Raw genomic sequence first — 18,745 nt, forward strand, 5'->3', positions numbered from 1 at the left:
TGTCTGCATTTTCATAAAGGTGGATGTAGGGTACGGACACATGCTAGGTGGAATCATACTTTAGATATAATTCTGAATCCTTTCTCTCTCTGTTAGTACTGTGTCCCATCGGCATTTTTCCATATAGTTAAAAATTATTTGTAAACATCATTAATGCTGTACCATGATTTATTTAATAATTATCCTCCCCCTGTCATTAGACATTTTTGTTCCCGTTTTACCGTTATAAAAAAACACAGACTGTCTCTGATTATGCATCTTTTTCCATATTTCTGTTTGCCCCATACCTGGACACAATTCTCTGAGTTGGGCACACGAGAAATGGCTGTCTTCTCTGCATATTATGCTTTCTCATTTCCAGAGTTTTTCATCTGCATTAGTTCATTTGATGAGTAAAGAGCGTGAGGGTGTGGGGCGCCTGGGTGGCTCTTTGGGTTAATCATCTGACTCCTGATTTCTGCTCAGGTCATGATCTCACAGTTTGGTGGGTTCGAGTCCCACATCAGGCTCTGTATGCTGACCACACCAAGCCTGCTTGGGATTTTCCCTCTCTCCCTCTGTCTCTGCCCCTGACCTGCTCACACTCTCTCTGTCTCTCTCAAGATAAATAAACTTAAAAGAGAGAGAAAGAGAGTGAGGGTGTGCTTAAGGGCCAGGGAGATGGTGAGGAGGGTCCGTGCCATAGGCAGGCAGAAATGGAGACCGTTAGTGCAATAAAACTGTTGGGAAGGACTTCCTGGAGGTATATGTCCTGAACTTGGTCCGTAAAGGACAAGCAGCATGTGCACGGTGGCCCACACGAGGACACAGCACACACAGGGACCTGTCGATTTGAGTCGCGAGCAAGTGGGGTGTGGAGAGATCAGACCGGCCAGAGCCAAACCCTGTGTTTTTAGGGAGATAGTGGTCAGACAGATTATGGACCACAGAATTGATACTGGGCCCAGAAGCAGGGCCGAGCCAACAGATGGCTTTGAACTTGAGGTTACGTTAAGGGCGTGATGCTTTAAGCTTCACTTGGGATGGGAGGAGGGGCCGGGAGAAGCTAGAGGTGAACAGACGTGAGGTGGCTGCCTCGACCCCTTGAAGGGGCCTCTGCACGTGCAGGGCCAGCCAGCCGCGGCCGGGTGGTGGCAGCCGGGGGCGGGGGGGACGGTCAGAAATGTCGTTCCATACGTCATAGTTAGCCCAGCGGTTTGACCATGGCACTGGCACGACCAGGTTTTTGTGGGCATGTCAGGTTTTTATTTTACAATTGATCTGTACGATTTTAATGATTGATGTGCATTCACATTTCCTGGCCTCCCTAATGGGAGGTGCTTAGGCAGCAATTGCTCTCCTGGGAAGCAGGCCTCAAGCTGGCGTGTGAGGCGGAGTTCCGGAGATTCCTCCAGCTGACTCTCACTCACGGTGCTCTTCCTCCTTCCTCAGATGTGTCCCTAGGTCCCAGAGCCAGCTCCCTCTCTGCCTGAGGGAGAGAATTAAGCCGGCCTCCCCCAGGCCTGTAGCTTGAGATGCCGTCTGTCGGCCCCGGCTGGGGAAATGGGGTGGGGAGGAGGTGGGGTGGGGGTTCTGTCCCGAGAGCAGTTGACATTTAAATGCCCACGTCCTCCCCATCTGCCCCTACCCCTGCCCCTCCACCCCTACCCCATAGGTTCCTCCATCTTTGGGAACTCTATCTCTGGATTCTACCCCTCTGGCTAAGAATTAACCCCTGCAGGTGCATCAGGACCAAACACATTTCTGTGATCTGGTACCCAGACCCCATCTGCACGCTCCTCTCTTGGGGCTCCCCGGCCTAAGCTTTGCCCACTAGCAACTTCGAGCTGTTTGTGACTCCAGACCCACCTCAACTTTTGCCATTCCCTCCACCTGGAATACTTTCTCGTTTTTCTTGGGCACCTATTACTCATCCCTTGAAATGTAGCCCAAGGGCCTTAGGAAGTCTCTCCTGATGCCCACTGGGCTGGGCTGGGTGCCCTCCATGTCTCTGTGTGGATCATTGCGTGACCATATTGTATTGGAATTTTCATTTTTTTCCTTTCATGTTTTTATTTATTTTTGAGACAGAGAGAGACAGAGTGCGAGCAGGGGAGGGGTAGTGAGAGAGGGAGACACAGAATCTGAAGCGGGCTCCAGGCTCGCAGCTGTCAGCACAGAGCCAGACGTGGGGCTCGAACTCAGAAACCACGAGATCATGCCCTGAGCTGAAGTCAGACGCTTCACCAGCAGAGCCACCCAGGCGCCCCTGTATTGGAATTTTCTGGCTGCTTGTCTCTTTCGCTTAGCGGACTGTGAGCTCCTCAAGAGCCTGGGTGTCCGTGCTCAGTATAGACCCAGCACTCAGCACAGGGCCCAAGCCCCAGGAGGCTCCAACACCCGCTCAAAGAATGCAGTGTTCTGAGACCCGGCTGTGCCGTTTGCCGGTCCGGCACACTCCAAAGCAGAAACCTCGCTCATTCCTAAAGCCTCAGCTTGCCACCAGCCTTTGGATTTTGAGGCTGTTTATTGGGTGCACATAAGAGATTGTTAAATCTTTTTGTCTTCAAAATTTTGTCTAGTATGAATATTCCATGTCTTTCTTTGGTTAGTATTAGCCTGGCCTGTCTCTTTCATTTTTTATTTTCGATCTTTCTGTGTAACTTTGTTTTGCCCCTTTCAGTCAGCATCTGGCTGGATCTTTTAAAATCCTGTCATCTGTCTTTCAGTCGGTGGGCTTAATCTATGTGTGATTAATGCTACGCTAATACTTCCTCTTGTTTCTGCCACCATCATTTCTGTTTTCATTTTGTACTTCCTGTCCTTTTTCTTGCTGTTTTTTTCCTTCTTTTTGTTTTAAATTTTTTTTAACGTTTATTTATTTTTGAGGGACAGAGAGACAGAGCGTGAGCAGGGGAGGGGCAGAGAGAGAGGGAGACATAGAATCCGAAGCAGGCTCCAGGCTCCCAGCTGTCAGCACAGAGCCCGACGCGGGGCTCGAACTCACGAACCATGAGATCATGACCTGAGCTGAAGTCGAACACTTAACCAGCTGAGCCACCCAGGCACCCCTATTTTTTTCCCTTCTTTCCTTGCCTTTTGTTAGAGTGATCAAGCTTTCAGTTTTTCTTTCTTTACACTTCTGGTTTGGAAACTCCGAATTATATTTCTGTTCTTATAGTCACTCTTAAATTTTAACATACATACTTAACTGTAATTTCTTCTAATGAAATATGAACCTTCTTATATGTAAATTTCACAAAACGACAAGGCTCTTACTACTCTTTACCCGTTGTATATCCCCCCCAACTTTCTTCCTTATTTATGGTTCTAGAACTTAATGTTTTAAAATGGTTTCAACTATTTTTTACGTCTATCTTTTTTAAATAATTTTTTGATGTTTATTTATTTTTGAAAGAGAGAGACTGAGCATGAGTGGGGGAGGGGCAGAGAGAGAGGGAGACACAGAATCCAAAGTAGGCTCCAGGCTCTTAGCTGTCAGCACAGAGCCTAACTCAGGTCTGGAAACTCTGAACTGCGACAGCATGACCTATGCCACCGACTGAGCCACCCAGGCACCCCTAAACTTTTTTTTTTTAACATTCCATTGTGATTTTAATTGACCCACACATTTTCAGCTTCCTGTATCTTCCGTTGTTTCTTGCATCCCACTTCTCTGGCTTACTTTTCTCCTTGCCAAAGCACATCCCCCAGGGCCTAGTTTAGTAAAGGTAGTGCTGGCTCTCCTGGAATTCTTGTTTCCATGTGTATGTATTTATGTGGAGTTTTCGTTGTGATTGTTTTAAGAAAATGAAATGACCTGTTACAACGAATCCGGTTAAAAGTCCTGACATCTCGGTGGTGTAACTTGACTGAACTCTGACCAGCGTATTGCTGATTCAGCTTTTACCGAAGACCCCTCATTTTTGGTTCTTGTGCTTCCTGCCTACCCAGGCTAAGAAATTATAATGGACAGTGGATAGACTCTGTGGGTAAAATAGAAGCAGTAATGGGGCACCTGGGTGGCTCAGTCGGTTGAGTGTCCGACTTCAGCTCAGGTCAAGATCTCACAGTTTGTGGGTTCGAGTCCCGCATCAGGCTCCATGCTGACAGCTCAGAGCCTAGAGCCTGCTTAGGATTCTGTGTCTGCCTGTTGCTCTGCCTCTCCCCCACTCGCAGTCTATCTCTCTCTCAAAAATGAATAAAGGTTAAAAAAATTTTTTTTAAATAAGCCATAATAGACACATGGGTCGTAATACTGCTCTGTTCCTTGATGTTCCAGGTACCTCTGCCAGCAAGTTTTTTTTAATGTTTATTTATTTTTTGAGAGAGAGAGAGCAGAGGAGGGGCAGAGAGAGTGGAAGAGAGAGAATCCCAAGCAGGCTCCTCGCCGTCAGCACAGAGCTGGATGTGGCGCTCGATTTCACAAACTGTGAGATCGTGACCTAAGCTGAAATCAAGAGTCAGATGCTTAACCGACTGAGCCACCCAGGCAGTGGCTCGGCTTTTGTTCTAGAATAGAACTGAGAATTCTAAGGTCCTGGGGGAAGGTGCCAGAAAGCTTGAGCCCCAACCCTGTGGTAGTTACTCTAGTTTTGTAAATCGGGCCTCATTTTTGTTTCTGCAGGCAACTTATCTCTTAGAGCGTTAATGTCTTCATCTATAAAATGGGAATAATATCACCAGCGTTGCAAGGTTCCCGTGAGGTTCATCAATAAAGGAGGCAAAGTACATAGTCCAGGCCCTGGCATTTAGGGAAGACTCACTGAACGCTTGGGGAGTGAATGCGGGTGCTTCATTGAGGGATAGGTTATAAAGGATGGGTGAGGGCTAGACGGACAGCAATAAAGGAAGAAGATATTGTCTACTAGAGCAACAGGGTGAGCAAAGGAAGAGGATCAGAGGCTTACCCACTGCTGCTGTGCTGAGGCAAGTGAAAGAGGCGGATTGGCTGGGGGTAGGGGAGGCTAGGGAGAGCCAGGGCTGAGCGTGCATGGGGATCTCGGGATCTGCCAGGCCAGATGGCTGTTTTTGCCAGGCCTGCTCGCTCTGCCTTGCACTTGACCTTGGTTCCCCTTCCTACACAGCCCCTCATTCTTGATAGGCAAAGCCAAGCCCAGTGCAGCCTAGCAGCCAGGCAAGCTGAAGGCTTAAAAGAGGAAGCATCAGAATAAGATTGGTTTTCAACTAATATCTTATGAAGGAAGTTGAGTCATTCTGCTTCTGCTATTTGTCCCCTCTGGGCATTCAGAGGACGATAAGTTTGTACCTCCAGATGAAAGAGTCATGACAGAGGTTTGCCCTGATTGGCCATGGACCCTCGGTGGATGTTTCCAAGATGACCCTATGAGACAGAGATTTAAATTTTCCTTTTATTTATTTATTTTTTTTAATGTTTTATTTATTTCTGAGAGAGAGAGAGACAGCGTGAGCAGGGGAGGGGCAGAGAGAAAGGGAGATACAGAATCTGAAACAGGCCCCAGGCTCTGAGCTGGCAGCACGGAGCCCGACGCAGGGCTCAAACCCACAAACCATGAGATCATGACCTGAGCCGAAGTCAGACGCTTAACGGACTAAGCCACCCAGGCACCCCTTGTATTTCCCTTTTATATACAGAGAACCGAGGCTCAGTGTGTCGAATGCCTCAGCGACGGCTGGAGACTTTGACTTTATGGTGCCAAAACAGAGAAGTCCCATTGTCTCAGTGATGGCGTTCGTGAGCCAGGTGCAAGGCAAGAAAACGAACTTTGGTCCAACATCTTCCGTGGGCCAGGCAGCCCGCCTGGAATGTCATGTAGTCTACCTCATCCGGTCCTCAAACCCAGTCGGCAGCAGCTAAGAGAAGCATTGGATGGCCTGCTCAATGTTGAGCATGCGGCCTTGGGGACAGCCACGTGGGTCCGGCCCCACCTCCACAGCTTGTGGCTGTGTGACTGTTCTGGCAGGCCACTGACCTTCTCCAGGCCTCAGTCTTCACATCTGAAAATGAGGTCCATCGTGGCAGGTGCTTAGTGAATGTTGACAGCATTGGTTCTGAATCGGTCACTGTGCCCTCCAAGGACCCTGATGGATCAGTTGCATCTAGTTGGGGAACTAGAAGGAACCTCAGAAGATTTCCTAGGCCACTGGCTTGCAAGCTCTCTTCCTCAGAAGAGAGGACTTCGGCTTCCACAGAAATCCTGGGTGGATGAGAGAAAGCTGAGTGTGTGGGGCTCCCGCCCACCTTCTTTAGTGAGCAGCTCTTTCTTGTGTAGGTCACGTATCATTTCCGTGCTTCTAGCTCTTTTATATATTGGGTGTTGAGCTAGGATTTCATTTGACCAAAATGGTCTCACTGCCTTTTTTTTTTTTTTTTTTTAAGTTGCCAAAGCCAGAACTCAGTCTCCTAGTTCCTAGTCTGGTGTTTTTACTGTACTCACTAAAAGAAGGAACTGAAAGACGATACATTTTGGAAAGGTTATCATCACTGAAGAGCAAAGTAAATCTTATTTTCGTACCTTCCAGTTAATCAGCAATTCGTTTAGTCTAAACTCCAGTCCTGTCCCAGGATCCCAGAAACAGAAATTTTGCTGTTGGAGAAAACATCGCTATCATAGCCTTAAATAAGAACTGTCTGTTAGAACTTTCTGCAGGGATGGAGATGTTCTCTGTCAGCACCGTCCACTCTGGTAACTAGTGTGATGGAGGAACTGATTTTAAATGTTATTGAACTTCAGTTGATTTAAGTATAGATGGCCACATGTGGCTGGTCGCCGCCATTTTGGGCACCACAGACTTACAGGATCGAGCAGGGGTCAGATGGCCCCTTGGCATCAGAATCACCCAGAGAACTTGTCAAAAGTACAAATTCTGGGCTTAACGCCCAGCAGCTGATTCAGTAGGTGTAGGGCAAGTGCATTTCAGAACTTATCTGGTTATTCTAACTTGCCTCCAGGGAGGAAGCTGCGGTGTTTTTGAGCTCTTCCTTGGCATGGAAGAGCGATGCCAAAATCAGGCACTTAACCCCGGCCTTGACCTTCTGGAGAGGCTACAGTAACCTTCTGGGGAACGTCAGACCCTTAAAAGACACGATGGAAGCTGTAGACCTCTTCCCTGGAAAAGTAGAAACCGCATGTAGTTTCTGCGGGTCACAGACCGTCCTAAAGCTGTCCTTCAAGCCACGTTAAGAATCACCCAACTCGGACAGAAGAGCTTTACTAGCTGGTGAGGGAGCCAAGTTTGTGTCAGGGCCCAAGAGCCCTGCCCACAGCAAGGAGGCCATACAGATATGCCCAAGGGTTACTCTGGTACTGTCCCAGCCATTCCTACCCTGAGACTTCTCCGGGGCGGGGGTCACTGAGGCACCAGAGAAGAGAGACAGGCAGTGTACATGCATCAGGCCCTAAAAGAAGAGTGAATAAACTCCATGCTTTCCCTTTCCCCTTTCGTTTCCGTGGCCTTGTAGGTGAGCTGAGTGCATTTGGCCATTGCCAGTGCCCACATCGTCTGCTCTTGACAGAGAGCAGAGGGGCAGAAGGCATTTGAGGCCTGAGAGGAGCCAGGGAGAGCGTCCGGACTGAGTAACGGATCAGGATTTTGACACGCCTTCAAAGGCAGAGACGCAGCTGGCCCCCACTCCGTCTTTACGCCCCACCAGCTGCAGGAGAGGGGAGGGGCAACAAGCACGGGGCTGGGCCAGCCGTCCCAGACTTCGTGAGAATCCTGGCTTTTATAGCTCAGACCCCTTACAGCAGGGGGGAAGGAGGGAGGGTAGCAAGCGTGTGTGACTGTGTAGGAGAGCTGCTGTCAGGCCAGAGTGTCCTGAGAATAGCTTCTTGAACTTGGAGACCGTCAGGGAGGGTCTGAGTCACGGTCACATGGCACAGGAGAAGCTGTACAGCTCCCAGGCCGTGATTTTGTGCCCCTGGGAGGTGAGGGTCAGCCTGGTTTCCCGTGCCCTTCACAGGTTCCGCGGCCAGCTGCTGGCTGAGCTCTCAGCGGCCTGCTTGTTCCCCTCTCCGCCTGCCGGGCTGTGGGGTGAGTCATCAGGGAACTGCAGAGGAGGCCCTTAGCCCCGCTGCCCCAGCCTCAGCCTCTCTGGGCCTTGGGAGCCCAGCACACTCACAGAGGGGGGTCAGGGCCCCTGGCCAGCGGCCCGGCCAACTGCCAAAGGGAAAGGACGGCTCCTGGTGGAGAGGGGCCGCCCCCAGCCTCTCTGGAGGGCTCTAACTAACGATGAGCCGTGTCAGGCAGAGACATGTGAGCCCAGGCGCAGCTCGATCTCCAACAGCTGGGTGCCCCTGCAGCGACCACTGACAGCTTAGCCTCATAGAACCTTCTTTTCATCCCTGGTGCCCAGGATCATCCTGTCTCTGAAGGTCATCCTCCGGTTCCCCCGTTCAGCCAATGTCAATTATCCCATCTGTGCCCCACTGTGCCACACACTGAGGGCACCACTCCTGCCCTCGGGAGCCTTCTGACCAGGCGGGGCCATGGGTGTCCCCCTTGAGTGTCTCTGTAGTGCCGGGGACTTGGGGAGGGGGCGGCCCAGCCTGGAGCTATGGTTTTAGGCCCTGGTCCTGTAGTGCCATACAAGGCCGGGTGACCTTGGGCAAGTCGCCACCTGGTTTGCATCAGTTGCTTCAAGTGAGGATGAGATGAAAGCTTTTCTGAGGCCGCTGCAGGCGCAGCTCTAGTGGTGTTAGGCCCGGAGGGCTTGGGTTCACTTTTCGTTTGTTTGTTTGAATTTTTTTTAAATGTTTATTTATTTTTGAGAGAGAGAGAGAGAGAGACAGAGTGTGAGCAGGGAAGGGGCAGAGAGAGGGAGACACAGAATCCGAAGCAGTCTCCAGGCTCCGAGCTGTCAGCACAGAGCCCAGTGCAGGGCTCGAACTCACGAACCATGAGATCATGACCTGAGCCAAAGTCAGACGCTTAACCGACTGAGCCACCCAGGCGCCCTGGGGTTCGTTTTTAAGACCCCATTTTCCCTGGTAAAGAGACTGAGACAGGTAGGCACTTGTTCTGACAGGTAGGAAGTAAGAACACCCCTTGGACTTCTTCAGGTCATCCAGTAACAAGACACTCCCCCCCCACCCCGCTCCCCGCCACAGCCTCTGCAGCATCAGAATTCGGGGCCACACCCAGGCATCTGTGCAGAAAGCTGGAGCTGCTCTGAGTTCAAAACTGGCAGAGATGAAAGGATCAAATTAGTAGTGACCAACGAACCCATCCCACCCCCGGCCTCCCCTCAGTGGAGCTGGTTCTGTGCTTCGTGGCCATCGCAGTGGGGCCAACTCGATAGGAAGAGCACTTCAGCCTAGAGATGCCCAGCCCCACACTGTCCCATGTCGGCTTCTAGCCATCCAGGGCAGAGGGCCAGCGGTGTTGAGGTTTGCCTTCACACGGCCTGCCTTCCCTGCCCCACAAGCAAATGGAAGCGTGTTCTGGAATGAGGGCACTTACAGCAGGGAAGGCTCCCATCTGTTAGCAGCAGCTTTAGAGCAACCCGCCAGCAGAGAGCACTTATTAAAAATCTGTCCAAATGTGGTGCCTTCTCAGGCTTGGTGTGAAGCAAGTCATGACCCAGGAGGGACCTGCGCCTTGGGAGTCCACAGTCCTAGTCCCAAAAAGGGTTCCCAGATGGGAGCAGTCCCAGAGCGGTGCAGATCTCTTTCCTGACAGCTCTAGTCCACATGCTGTTTGCACAGGTTGTCTCAACAGCAGGCTCCCCCCGCCCCACCCCATGGGGCTTCCGGGGAAGACGCAGCACTGCTGGAGGGAGAGCCCAGAGAGGGATGAAGCCCTGTGCTTTGTCTTCTGATTTCTAGAGGTTTAGGTTGGCGTCGGGGCTCTAATATAAATTCCACTGCTAATGTTGCCTGAAAGAATAATGATGCTGAGGTTTTCAGCAGATGAGTATGGCTATTACAGAAGGAAGCACGGCAGTTCCTTCTGGAAGGCCGCAGACAGATGCATCCCGGGAAAGAAGCCAAGTGCAGGCGCTGCCATTTGCATGCTGATTTTTAGACTTTGAAAAGTTTCACATATGTGTGTGTGTGTGTGTGTGTGAGATGTATATATGCACACATAAATCTATATACATACACATGTACATACATTTATCCACCTCCTGCAAGGGAACAAAAACTTGATTCTCTTCGTTTGGAGAAAAGCCATCATGGCCAGTGTAGACGTGTCCTCTAAGAAGGCAAGGTTCGTGTAGAGTCCATGGGCTGACCGGCAGTTTCAGAGTATGGAATGCACCACCACGTTCTGAGGGAGTAAAATTCACCATAAAACGAACAGCAGAAAACGACTGAGCCAGTATTTATAAAAGCAAGAAAGAACCAAGCCAGATGTCTGTGCTATGGTTATTCTTGAGGAAGCGGGCTGGAATCCTCCTTGTGGGCAGAGTGCGGGGGTGTTTGTGGTGGTATGCCGACAGGACCAGGGTGGGGGGGAGTGCGGGGGGGCACTTGTGCCGCATGGAACAAGAAGGGTTGACTCCTTTGTCACTTGGGCTGTTTGGAAGGTAAATATATGAGGCAGAGAGCCCTTCCCCCACTTTTCTCCTCCAACCCAGCCTGGCCCAGGGCCCCATGGGGTCTGGGAGTGACCTGCTCTATGTCTGGTCCCTCAGGGTGAGCGTGAGCCTGGGAGATGGCAGTGATGGAAATGGCCTGCCCAGGCGCCCCTGGTTCGGCGGCCGGGCAGCAAAAGGAGCTCGCCAAGGCCAAGGAGAAGACACAGGCGATGGGGAAGAAGCCAAGCCCCGCCAGCAAGCTCGAGGCCGTGGAGAAGAGCCCCGTGTTCTGCGGGAAGTGGGACATCCTGAATGACGTGATCACGAAAGGCACAGCCAAGGAAGGCTCCGAGGGAGGACTGGCCGCCATCTCCATCATCGCGCAGGCCGAATGTAAGGGCCCGGGCTGGCGACAGAGAGGGCTGGTGGGCGGGCCTGCAGGTGCGCGCGTCCCTGCACAAGGGTGGGAGGGCAGGGCGGCGGCTGTCTGAGATTTTCACCAGACGCAACCCCGGCGGGGTAAGCCAGGAATTAATCGAAGCGGGAGCCGTAACGGTGCCTGGGAACAGAGCACAGAAGGGAGGAGTGGCGTGTGGAAGCTTTTGCGCGGCACGAACGGAGCAGGGGAGGAGAGCGGGGGCCGGGGGGGGGCTTCACAGGTCCTGGGGCTCTTTTGGCAGGATCGTCAGGCAGGCCATTAGCCTTGTGAGGTGACCTTGGGCAGCCTGTGCATCTCTGGAGAGGCCCCAGGCGGGAAAGGCCAGGTCTCCTGGAAAGCCCCTCTGGGGCCTGGAGGCCCTCCACCACCTTCCATGTCAAGGTGGCCCCACCCTAGAGAACGAACACCTGCTCTTGGGCCTGCTGAGCCGGTTGAGGGGACATAGGCCACTGCAGGGCGGGACCTGGGTCTCATCCCTTCTGCTTCCACTCAAGATAACTTCAAAATGACTCTGCATGGTGACTGCCACCAGAGCCTGAAGTCCTCCTCTCTCCCCCACCCCACCCCTGCCCCCTCCAAGAGGCTTTCTTGGGGCAGAGCCTGGCAGCTCCTGCTGGCATTTTCCCTGTCTTCTATTTCCTTCTGGCTGGTTTTTCAGGAGAGATGAGAAAACTCAAACTCAAATGGAGCGAGTGGCGTGCAAAGGGTCATAATACACGCATGTACGTACATGCCTACAAACACCATAGCTGATACGTACTGAGCTGTTACTATGTGCCGCGCACCTCATTGAGTGTTACATATAGATCATCTCACTTAAGCGCCATGGTGAAGTGTGGTGGGCACCCCTGTGAGCCCCGATTATCAGCATGCCCTTTGCTCTGCTTCAGCAGAGGGGCGGGGCGAGGCCGCGGGTGAGAACTGGTGTTGGCGGGAGGGGAGGATGGGCCGCCAGGCGGGCGCAGCGGCCCAAGGGGGTGCCAATAAGCTGTCTGTCTCCTCGGTGCGCGTCCCTGTTCTTCCTCCTTTCTGCCTGTCCAACGTCTCTTTTCCTTGACTCACTAGGTGAGAACAGCCAAGAGTTCAGCCCCACCTTTTCAGAGAGGATTTTCATCGCTGGGTCCAAACAGTACAGGTAAGGAGGCCAGCTTGCGTGGGGCCCAGGGGACTGCAACCACGGCATCCCTCCCCACCCCCCGCCAGCTGCCCGCCCAGGCCCCTCCCAAGTGACCCCTGGCTCCCTCCTCCAGCACCTGTGGTTCAGCTCCTGGAACCTGCCCAGGTTTTCCTGGCCGAACCGCTCCGTCAGCCAAAGAAGCTTTTCAAAAGCTTTTCGTGGTGTGTGGATGACTGCCTCTGGGTCCCATCAGCTTGACATTTTATTTTTATGCTCCTCAGAGTCCTGGCCGCTCCTCCTCGGTTCCCATCAATAGGGAGGGTTCTGGGAACAGGAGTCGCTTTCCCTGCTGGGCCGAGAGGCCGCTCGAACTGTGGGAGAAAGCCGCTGGTGTCCTTCCCCCTGCGACACGCACCCCCAAGGAGGGGTGAGAGTTTGGGATCAGGAAGGGACAGACAGATTCACAGCCAGGTGGCCCTGTGGGAAGGAAGCCGGAAGGGGGCTCAGTCTGTTCCCCAGGCCCCCCATCCCCAAAGCTGGTTTTTGGCCAACTGTAGGTGAACCTGGAGACAGTTGCCTCCTCAACCAGCAGACGGACTTTTTTTGTCATTGGGATTTGGCAAGTGTTCGTGATGGAAAGGTTGTGGGGAGGGCGCGGCTCTTGCACCGCAAAAGGTTCAGTGTTTGCTCAGATTCCTTACGCTGCCCCAGATGCCTTTTGGCCCAGAGTAGGGGGTTTCTCATGGGCCCATTTCTTGCAGGTGCCTGAGAGAAGCGCATAGGCCTCTAGAGGCACGCCCCAGGGCTGGTGTGAGTCTGCCCCTTTGGCGAGGGGGGGGGGCGGGGGGGGCAGAAGATGAGGCCACTGGGGGGCAGCAGACTCTGTGGTCCGTCCCGCAGCCATTTGGCCGTGGCTTTTTCAGACACTGTTCTGTGGCAAGTGCCTTAATACCTGGCAAGGGGAAACACCAGCTTGGATCCATGGTGGTAGTGAGCCTCTAGGCTGTCGGAGGAAGGAAGGCTCCCCTGGTCCTGGGCATCAGCCCAGCCGAGATGTCTGTGTTTATACAGCAACTTACATTCCCAGAAACCAGATATCTCCAGGAACCATTGGGGGTGAAGTGCCCAAACTCAACTATCCCTCCGTCCAGAGGCAACAGAAACAAACTGTAGTCAGAGCTGAGAATGCCCTCCGGGGAGCATGACCCTCCGAGTCCCACACCCCCCCCTCCCCAGAGCGGTCAGAGAACCGCGCGTCTGCCCGTCCCCCCCGGAGAGCCCCCACACGGTACCAATAGCTCCCGTCTATTGGAAGTTTGCCTTGGGATCAGGGATCAGCCCCAGGTAGGCTTTTTAAATGAGCGGTTGCCTTTCAGCCTCATCTTCCTCTGCATGGCAGGAAATCCCACACCCATTTTATAAACGAGAAAACGGAGGCTCCTTGGGGCTTAGGAACTCACCCACGTTCACGCAAGGACTCCCCCAGCCAGGACCTGAGCTCAGGTCTCCACGACTCTAACCGCAGTTACCCGAGCTGTTCCGCCTCCCCGCCTCCTCATGCTCAACGTGCGTATCCATCCTTTTTGACAGCCAGGCTGAGAGTCTCGATCAGATCCCCAACAATGTGGCCCACGCCACCGAGGGCAAGATGGCCCGTGTGTGCTGGAAGGGGAGGCGCCGCAGCAAAGCCCAGAAGAAACGCAAGAAGAAGAGCTCCAAGCCCCTGGCTCAGGCCGGCACGGCCTTGGCCAAACCCCTCCCTCGAACCCCAGAGCAGGAGAGCTGCGCCGTCCCCGTGCAGGTGAGCCCTGCGAGTGCCCTGCCGACCCCAGGCTCGTGGGGCCCTCGGGCCGGCGCCGCGGCTCTGCCCGGCCCCGTGTGCTACCGCCTGTGTTTCCCCCACAGGAGGACGAGTCTCCACTGGGCCCCCCGTATGTTAGGAACGCCCTCCAGTTCACCAGGCCTCTGAAGGAGCCGGGTCTTGGCCAACTCTGTTTCAAGAAACTCGAGGAGGGCCTGCGGCCAGCACTGCCTCGATCGGAACTCCACAAACTGATCAGCCCCTTGCAATGTCTAAACCACGTGTGGAAACTCCACCACCCCCAGGACCTCGGCCCCCTGCCCCAGCCCGCTCACCCCTTCCCCTACAACAGACTGCCCCATCCCTTCCCATTCCACCCTCTCCAGCCCTGGAAACCTCACCCCCTAGAGTCCTTCTTCCTCGACAAACTGGCCTGTATGGACAGCCAGCAGCCCCTGCCCGGCCCCCACCTGGGCAAACTGGCCTGTATGGACAGTCAGAAGGCTGTGCCTGGCCCCCACCTGGAGCCCGGCTGCCCGTCCCGGGGCCCATGTGACAAGTTTTCTGTGGAGGAGTACATGGTGCACGCCCTGCAAGGCAGCGTGAGCTCAGGCCAGGCCCACAGCCTGGCCAGCCTGGCCAAGACCTGGTCAGCGGGGGGCTCCAAGCCCCGGAAGCCCAGCCCCGAGACAATGGACAGCGAGGGGGTCCTGCTTACAGAGGTAAGCCATCCCCCAAACACAGGCACACATGCCACCCACTCCGGGGCCCAGGGCAGCAGCCTGCAGTCACGTGGGACCTGTTCTGGGGGACGAGGCACCACGAGGAACCTGCCAGACCCTCTCCGCTTCCCACCTTTGCAGGGGGGGATGGGGGGGCATAGACTGCACTCTTTATCGAAGTCACTCATGCACGTGATAACACATCAGATAGTAGGAAAGTGCTCATCACTGGCGAGGGGCAGGATCCCCTGTTGCCCCTCCGGATCACTCTTCAGGCTTCTTAGATATTTCCGTTTTGAGTTCTTCTGAAGTTACTGAAGTTCTCGAGTTATTGCTGAAGAGTGTGTGTGTGTTTCACATACTGAGAAAACAGGAATAAGCAGATATCAAGTGCCCCTGACCTTCCTCTTTCCCTCCACTTCTCTCCCAGAGAGCTTTATAACTCTAAATGAATTTTACCGGACTTAAATTTCTGGGGTTTATTCCATCCGTCTTTGACACGATCCCTTGTCCCCTACCTCTCTTCATGGTCTGTTCCCTTTCTTCTGCCTTCTAGCTTCTGAGCTATACTTTCAGCCAAAGTTGTTGATGGTTCCTTTTTTTTTTTTTTTAAGTTTGATTTACTTATTTTGAGAGAGAGGTTGGCGGTGGGGGTCAGAGAGAAGAGAGAAAATCTCATGCAGGCTCCGCCCTATCAGGGCAGAGCCCTGTGAGGGGCTCAAACCCATGAACTGTGAGATCATGACCTGAGCCCAAGTCAAGAGTCAGACACTTGACTGGCTGAGCCACCCAGGCGCCCCGACAATTCCATTTCTGTCCCACACCCATAAGTCTGGGGAGAAGGACCTCTCACCGGGAGCGGCTTAGCCTGGGCAGCCCGAGCAGCTGTCCTTTGCCTTCACCTTATTCCTGTAACGCCGTCTAGTCCTGCCTCTGCAGAGCCCTGCCTCAGACCCCAGGGGTGTCTTTGGTTGTGAGGGCTCTGCCCCCAGCAGCCTGGCAAGGACAACCAGCCAGAGAGCCTTCCTCACTGTAACGCTTCGTCCCCTTGCTGCCCCGGCCCTGAAACTGGCCTCTCTCTCCTGCCAACCCCAGAAACTCAAGCCAGTGGATTATGAGTACCGAGAGGAGGTCCACTGGGCCATGCACCAGCCGTGCCTGGGCAGAGGCTCCTTCGGAGAGGTGCACAGGATGGAGGACAAGCAGACTGGCTTCCAGTGTGCAGTCAAAAAGGTAGGCAAAATTTAAAAAAAAAAAAGATGCGCCTGGGCCCCCGCCGGGGGAGCTGCAGAAGGAAGTGTGTTCCTTCTGCTTTCTTGCAAGGGTGATCACAGGGCAGCCGTGGCTCTGACTTGTTAACAGAGCCTGGCTGTCGCCGGGCACCCTAGGGTCAGCTGGAGCCGGGAGGGAGCAGCCTCGGTCACATGTCCCAGCCTGGGAGCTGCACTGAGTGTACACGTAGGTCAGATGGAGTGTGCGGGTGTGCACCCGTCCTGGGCCGCTCATGATGTTGGGGCCCTTAGGGGCAAGTCCTGACCTGGAATGTGTTGGCTCGCCATGTGATTCATGTTGGGCGGACACCCTTAACCGCACACAGTGGGCCTTGCTCACGCCTGAGCCAGAAGGTACAACAAACCACGACGACAACCGACCCCTAACAGGTGCCTCTTGGACAAGGCTGTGCGCTTGGGACGTCAGATCGATTTCGGTTTGGACTCTGTCTCCTCCTGGCCGGCATGATCGGTCATGGGAGGTGGACATTACAAGGAAAGGAGACTTAGCAAGAGACCCAGTCTTGGCTGGCTCCAGAGTCCGGCTGTGATCTGCTCTGTTGGAAGGGGACAGGGGAGGAGACTCAAGGTCCTGGGAATGGATGCAAGCAGAGGCGTGAATCGCCTCTCCTGCTCCCTCCTTTCACCAGGCTAGAACTGGGGACCAGAGAGGGCAGCGTGCCTTGCCTGAAACCACATGGCTGGGCCTGGAACTGAGGCCTCTGTAGACCTTGGAGTTGGCCCTGTTCCCCCTCAGATGTCTTTTCGCCACCCCCCACTCTCCATTCACCTTGACTGGAAGCCACCTTGTCCTCGGCCCAGACTCAGCCTCAGAGCTAGCGCCCAGGACCGTGGGAGGCGGAAATGAGAAACAAAATGAGAAGCATTTCCAGGGGCCATTTTCTTGGCCTGTGACAAAGGGTAATAAGCGGGCTCCATGGTAGACGTTGTTTTCAGGCAGGTCTTGTTAAGGACACTCTGATCCCCAAAAAGGGAAGAGGATCAAAGAGCCAGCCCAGGCAGGGCCGCCACACTCGGGCCCTGGGCAGAGTGGATGACACTGCTGCCGCGGTCACGGCTGCTTGTGGCTTTCAGCGGTGAGGACACAAATTGTGATGTGAATAACCTGGCTTCCTTGGCTCATAGGTGAGCCGGGATGTTCAAGTTCTAGAGTTTGAGCCCCCGAGTGATGGGCTGAGAAGGGACTATCCGTAGGTATTACCCCAAACTTCAGACACACTATGTCAAATAAGCAGACTCCACCCCTCCCACCTGCCCCCCCCCCCCCCGCCGCCGGCCAAAGCACGTGCTGAGTGCCTGCCAGCGTGGGTCAGCATCTCCCACTGGATGCCAGGGCCACGTGCCTGACCTCCTCAGCTGCGGTGCCCTCCCCAGGCTATCGGAGAAGGCTCAGCTGTCCCTCCTGAGGGCTGAGTGGGAGGAACGCACGAGTGTGAAGTGTCCCAGGGTCCAGTGCCTGGTGCTAAGGGAGCTTAGTCACTGGGCTTCTCAGCTGTTGCCCTGCCGAGGTTCTCCGATTCCGGGCAACAAGGTAAACAACCCTGATATAGTAGAAGCGGGCAGGTCCCCCCATTTCTCACCTCCCCAGTGCAGGAGGAAGAGCTCCAAGCCCAGCCAGCCGGCTCCCCAGTGCCAGAACTGGCCGATTCCAGAATCTGCCTCCCTGACCCGAGAGCTCAGTGCGGTGGCCTTTGGCCGCCCACACAGCTGCCCTCGGGTGGGCAGACAGCCCCTCCTTCCACTCCTTTTTCTGAGGATTGGGGTGGGAGTAGGGATCAGAGGTCAGAGGAGCTCTGTGCGCCCTCCCGTGCACCGGGAGGAAGCCCCAGCATGTGGTACAACAGCAGTCCCTTGATCCTCCTTCTAGAACATCCATGGCCTCGGGTCAGAGGCTGACTGGTCACAAGTCCAGGGTTTAACGCACGTTGGCAGTGGGGGGAGTCTGTTCACTTTTTTAAGGCTTTGCTTGATCTTTTAATGGCACGTAGACCTAGTCTCATTATAGAAGAGTTCGAGTGATACCCCAAAACACAAAAGTCTCCCTCTTCCCCAATCTAGTTCTCAGAGGCAGCTGCCCTTTGACCTCTTTTTAGACTTGTTGTGCGTATATAAGCATGTAGTTTCTTTTATTAAAATGAGGCTGCACTCTGGAGGCTGCCCTGAGCCGTGTTTTTCATGTACTCACGTATCACGGACACAGTTCCTTATTGGTACCTACCGTCTCTCTAGTGCCTTCTGTCAGCCAACGTAGAAGTTCATATCTTTGTCAGTGGATGAATTTCTAGAACGTGAGACCCCCTGGAACTTGATTCTATGGTGTATCTGCGTGACACACACATTTTGAATGGGGAAAGGTCCATTATCATGTATCAGATGTTCAGAGGGGTCTGTGGCCCAAAGAGGGTTGAGAACCATTTCATTTAAGAACATCTGGCTCCAGCATGGGGTTCTGGGAGCCTCCTTTTGACTCTGCCATGATTGGGTTAGCGTGGCCTCAGCCAAACCCAGCCGTTACCATGCACCTGCTCTGTGCCAGACAGGGTGCCAGGGCTGGGGAGGCAGAGCTGCGGAATCCACACCCCCAGAGGGGCTCAGGGGGTGACGGGGGTGGGACTTTTACATGGCATAATAGGACCGAGGGGAGAGTATCTCCATGGTGACGAGGAATGGGGGGGAACCCTCTGTTTATTCGACTACTGTGCGCTCAGTGCTGTGTGAGTTACTTTCACATATTTTATGTTCTGGGATCTTTAAAAGAAGTTACAGCATTGCTATTATACCCTCTTTTTACCGATGAAATAAAATGCATACAAATACTGAACAAGAAGGGGGAGAGTTTCAAGAAAGAAACATCCATCCCGACTGTCAGCATGCAGGCAGTTAAGTGGGAG

The 18,745-nt window shown here is 53.8% G+C and overlaps 1 protein-coding gene across 1 annotated transcript in view; it reads left to right on the forward strand.

Moving 5' to 3' along the window:
* Nucleotides 1–18,745, forward strand: part of MAP3K14 (mitogen-activated protein kinase kinase kinase 14) — a 45,235-nt gene that overhangs the window by 14,192 nt on the left and 12,298 nt on the right. Inside the window, exons 2-6 of the mRNA XM_039220043.1 lie at nt 10,601–10,876; nt 11,988–12,057; nt 13,630–13,840; nt 13,945–14,562; nt 15,658–15,795. Coding sequence (XP_039075974.1) covers nt 10,621–10,876; nt 11,988–12,057; nt 13,630–13,840; nt 13,945–14,562; nt 15,658–15,795 — 1,293 coding nt within the window. The 5' untranslated portion in view covers nt 10,601–10,620. The remainder of the gene's footprint in view (nt 1–10,600; nt 10,877–11,987; nt 12,058–13,629; nt 13,841–13,944; nt 14,563–15,657; nt 15,796–18,745) is intronic.

This window comes from Hyaena hyaena, unplaced genomic scaffold, assembly GCF_003009895.1.
Source record: "Hyaena hyaena isolate Hyena2069 unplaced genomic scaffold, ASM300989v1 scaffold_856, whole genome shotgun sequence".
In the NCBI taxonomy this organism is placed as follows: Eukaryota; Metazoa; Chordata; class Mammalia; order Carnivora; family Hyaenidae; genus Hyaena; species Hyaena hyaena.